General features: G+C 47.9%; 1 protein-coding gene across 1 annotated transcript in view; it reads right to left on the bottom strand.

Moving 5' to 3' along the window:
• Window positions 1-1,316: 1,316 nt before the first annotated feature.
• The window catches only part of SOWAHB (sosondowah ankyrin repeat domain family member B), a gene marked incomplete in the record, with an annotated part of 4,344 nt that continues 954 nt past the window's right edge, over window positions 1,317-4,706 (bottom strand). The window contains 1 exon segment of the mRNA XM_014585753.2: window positions 1,317-4,706. Coding sequence (XP_014441239.1) covers window positions 3,089-4,706 — 1,618 coding nt within the window.

Genomic DNA, 4,706 nt, shown 5'->3' on the forward strand with positions numbered 1-4,706 from the left:
GCCAACCATGCAAGCGAGTTGCCCAGAAGAAGGTCTGACGTGGACAGAGGCCAGACAAACCCTCATGAGAATCAACTCGAGACCCAGGACTGTGTTCTAAGCAGCAAGCCAACGGCAGGACTAGTGCTATGTAAATCTCTCACGGAACAGGAGTCAAGAATGCGGTAGAACTAACAAAGCTGGTTCCTTAGGAAAGCCAGTATCATTCATGTAAAGATTCCCGTCTCCAGGAAGCCCGCCCTGATCGGATTTTTCCAGACCAACAGGATGGCTCTCTTTCTTTCTCTCCCCCTCGCTCTTGGAATCCTTCAGAGCACTTTATTTTGTACTTAGGACACTGTGAACCTTTTTTCTGCATTGCAGTTGTTTGTCCTCATTCCTGGTATCACCTGCTTTTTCTCTTTGCTTCATTTTATAACCTTACAGCTAATAAAAGACAGTTTTAAAAGACACGTTGGGGGCAAGATAGAATATACAGCAATTAAGAATAAATACTGTTAGATTTTTAAGTTTGAGATGGGAGAGGATGAGGCCAGCAGGCAGTGTGCATAAGACGCTGGACTCCCAAGTGGCCGAACACAGCTTGAGGCCCGGACCTGGCAGCTTGAAAATCATGCCAAGCACATGTGTGTCCATGCCCACGATCCCAGGAGGAGAACGGAAAAGGGACTGTGGTGTGGCCACCCCCCCCCAAGGGGGGGAAGTGATTTCTCACTTTCTGTCTCACTATCTCTCTGTCTCTTTCCTCTCTGGTGAACACATATGCCCCACAGCAAAAACTAAAATACAAAGGCAAGGGTAGGGACATATAAAACCCCCACAGCACTAGAAGCTGGCAGATGGCATGGTAGTTAAGGTGCTGGACTCCCACATGGCTGACCACAGTTCAAGTCCTGGACCTGGTAGCTTGCTTTCTTAGTTTTGCTTTCTCTCTCTCTGGTCAAATTAAAAATAATAATAATAATAACAACAAAAATAAAGAAATAATTCTTACTTTAAAAATTTCACAGCATTGCAAAACATGTTTGTTGAATCAATCGATGTATTGATAGCAACAATAATAAAGTGAAAATATTTATTGGCTTTTAAGAGAAGTTGACATTTACTAGAGTTTTTGCACAGATGTTTATCTTGTATTCTTTTACATTTTCCTCTCTCTACACCATGCCCCAGTCAGCTGTGGTTATCTCACTTTTTCTTGATTTGATTTTGCCAAAGTTTCTTCTCTACATAGGAATTTGTTCTTTTTTTTTTCCAGAAAAATAAAGCCCTTAATTTATCATTTGAATCAATCGATGTATTGATAGCAACAATAATAAAGTGAAAATATTTATTGGCTTTTAAGAGAAGTTGACATTTACTAGAGTTTTTGCACAGATGTTTATCTTGTATTCTTTTACATTTTCCTCTCTCTACACCATGCCCCAGTCAGCTGTGGTTATCTCACTTTTTCTTGATTTGATTTTGCCAAAGTTTCTTCTCTACATAGGAATTTGTTCTTTTTTTTTCCAGAAAAATAAAGCCCTTAATTTATCATGTCTATTTTTTTGTTTGTTGGTTTCTAGTACAACAGTGATGTGTTTATGTCAACAAAATTATAAAATAAAAATACAATGAAACAAAAAACTCTTGAGGCACAACGTTGTAAAGAAGAACATTAATTGTCATGAGTATAATAAATTATAAAGATCTGTTGATATTTCAGTGGAGAACAATAACCCCCCCCACCAAAAAAACCCACAGAAATACTTCTAAAATACAGCATCATTGCCACCACACATGAAAACATTTCCATAAAAAAATGAACAGTTTCCACGTGAACATTGAACTTTCCGGCCCTTTTTCAGTGTACACTCTGAAAGCTTGTCCTATTGCAGGTCACAGACAAGCCGTTCTCTCATTCCATTGGTCCCTTCACAAGCAACTTCCTGTTAGACATACAGTACTTCGAGGCTAATATTTAATCTTAATTGGCAACAAGTTTAGTGCAAATAAAATTATATGTAGCAGCTTAGAAAAGTCCTGGTGGGGAGGCATTCTCCTCTTAACCCTTAGCATTCCCAAGAGTAGACTCATTTCTCTCCCTCTCATGAGTATAACCATTGGCTCTTCAAATCTATTGGACATTAGAAATGATAGTTCAGGTGCTTGTTCCACAGGGATTTTTCCATGAAAGATAGTTTCAGTCACCATGTAAATGAGCCACGTGGTTTTTACATTTGGAAAGTTCCCGTTAGGTTGATAGAAAAAAGCAGCGCCTGAATGCCAGTCCTTCTCTGGCAAGTGCAGTCCAGGTTGTAACTGGATCTTACCCCCCTACTCCTCTGATCAGAGAAGAGGCCTAAAGGAAGGGAAGTATACATCATGCCATGCCTTAGCCACCATGGGTGTGACTCCAAAGGCTTGGGGACAGGGCTGAAATCTCTTAAGTCAAAGTATATTCCCCAGTAATCATTTCATTTCATTGATCGGAATGTGAAAGGAAGAAAGAAAGAAGAAAGAGAGGGAGGGAGGGTGAGGAAGAGAGAAGGAGGGAGGAAGGAAGGAAAGAAGAAAGACAAAGAAAAAAGAAAAAGAAAAGCCATCAGATTTCAAACATGGCGCTTCCCACTCCCAGCCGAGATGTATTTTCTGAATGAATAGAAGTCAGAGACCTACTAGTTCAGGAGGATTTTGTCTGAGTTTTGTCACTTCCTTAAATTGCCTCTCTTTTTTGCAGGACATCTGTTCCCTCTCTAGCCAAGGCCTGGGATTGCTGCTTCAGAAAACTATGTGGCTTACTGTGCTCAGATCCATAGTGACTCGGAAAAAGGAAGAATAATACCTCCTAGGTTTTGAACACCTGAGTCTGCTCCTTGCCTAGGTTTCATCAGTCCAAGAACTTGAGCCTTCAGAAAGCTTGGATGGCCCCTGAGGTCCAGGATATGCTGACATAAAACCCAGGGAAGGAAATACTAGGTGGGCCATCGCACTTGACCTCTTTCTTTGCCAATCCCTCAGCAATTTTCCATTTGCCTTGACTTCTTTCCACTAAGTGGCTCAAGGATGGGATGTGGTGGTTACAACCCTGGGGAGAGAGAGGCCCGCCTCAGTCACTAGACTCTTCTTTTTCCCTCGGGGTGGGGAACTTCTCATACTGGTTGGCCCATTTCCATTTGTTGTGCTGATTTTTGAATAGTGCAGCAAGGGAAGTCTTCCGGGTGACATTTCTAGAGACTTCCCTGCTCTTGGCCTTCCTGGTGGGGGAAGAGCTTTGGACTAAGGGATAGACAGGGAAAATGGGTTTGCCCCGAGGGGCCCCTAAGAGCTGCCATATTTCCCCGGAGGTACTACTGGTCAGATACTGCCACGGCTTCTTCCCACTGCTGTCCCGGACGTTCACCCGAGAAGCCAAACTTTGCACGAGCAGTTTCATGACCGCCTGGTGACCGTGCATGGCTGCCAGGTGCAGCGGGGTATAACCACAACTGGACCTCACGTTGACATCGAGCGCAATCCCTGCCTTCCGGGCCCCTGAGACCAAGTTCTGAAGGGCCCCAAGGTTGCCGTGTTTGGCTATCCAGTGCAAGGCCGTGTATCCAGTCAAGAAGTCTCTGTGCAAAGCCAGCTGAGGGTCTTCCCAGAACAAAGTGAACACCCGAAACCAGGAGCCACTGGCAAGCTTCACAATCCACTCGTGCTCCCTGGCATCCAGAGGGACCAAGGCTGACTTGTGCTCGGGTCTGTGGGGGACGAAGGCTGCAGACCCCTCCTTGCTGGGAGCCCACGAATTGTGGGGCCAAGCTCTGTCTCCCACTGCGGCCTTCACATCTGCAGGTGTGGAGGTCAGAGCTGCATCCACCCTTGGGCTGGACACCATCCCTGCCTTGGAGGGTTTCCTGGGTCTGGGTGGGCGCCGGCTCCTTTTCAGCAAGTTCCCGTCACAGGACTCCTCATCAGAGGAGGACAGTTTGGCTCTCCCTGTCTGAGAGCTCCTCCTGAGGGATCTTCTTAATTTGGGAGCTGGCCAGGGTGAAGGCTCCTGGACGCGGTCTGCAAGTCCATTAGCCCCTGTTGGGACCTGCAGAGAAGTGTGACTGTCCTTTCTGCTCCTGAGGCCCCGAGGGCTCTGGCTGGAGGTGCCCTCCTTTGGCGATGCAGGAAGGGTCCCAGCTGGGTTTCTGAGCGGTCCCCAGTCTGTGGTGCCCGCGGCAGCCTGCAGCCCCTCCTCAGAGCCCCCAGGTGACTCTCTGGGCCCACTGCTGCTCTCCTCACTGCCATGGCTCTCCTCGTCCACAAAGTCATCCAGGCTTTGGAGGGACAGCTGACAGCGGATGCTCCGAAAGACTGTCGGTGGAGGTTTCTCCAGGCAGGATTCAGAGGACCCATCGGGAGCAGGAAAGAGAGAACGAGAGGAAAGCGCAGAATCTGGCGGCTCAGAGATAGGCTCCGAGGGCGGCTGCAGAAAGTTGTCTGGCAGAACCGACCACGCCCGGCTGGGGCCCTGGTTTCGGGCCTCGGGCAGCTGCGGGTGTCTGGCCACCCATTCCCGAGTGCGCTGCTGCTGCTGCAGGGTCGAGTAGTGCAGGGCGCCCGGGGTCACCGGCCCTCGCGGGTCTTCTGAGGGGTGGGGGAGCGGCAGCAGAGCAGGCGGGGAAGCTCCGCTTCCAGGAGCCGCGATGGTGGCAGGAGTCGAGGGGGTCAATGCGGGCGCAGGCGCGGGCTCA

The sequence above is a fragment of the Tupaia chinensis genome, unplaced genomic scaffold (assembly GCF_000334495.1).
Source record: "Tupaia chinensis unplaced genomic scaffold, TupChi_1.0 Scaffold000086_1, whole genome shotgun sequence".
NCBI classification, from domain to species: Eukaryota; Metazoa; Chordata; class Mammalia; order Scandentia; family Tupaiidae; genus Tupaia; species Tupaia belangeri.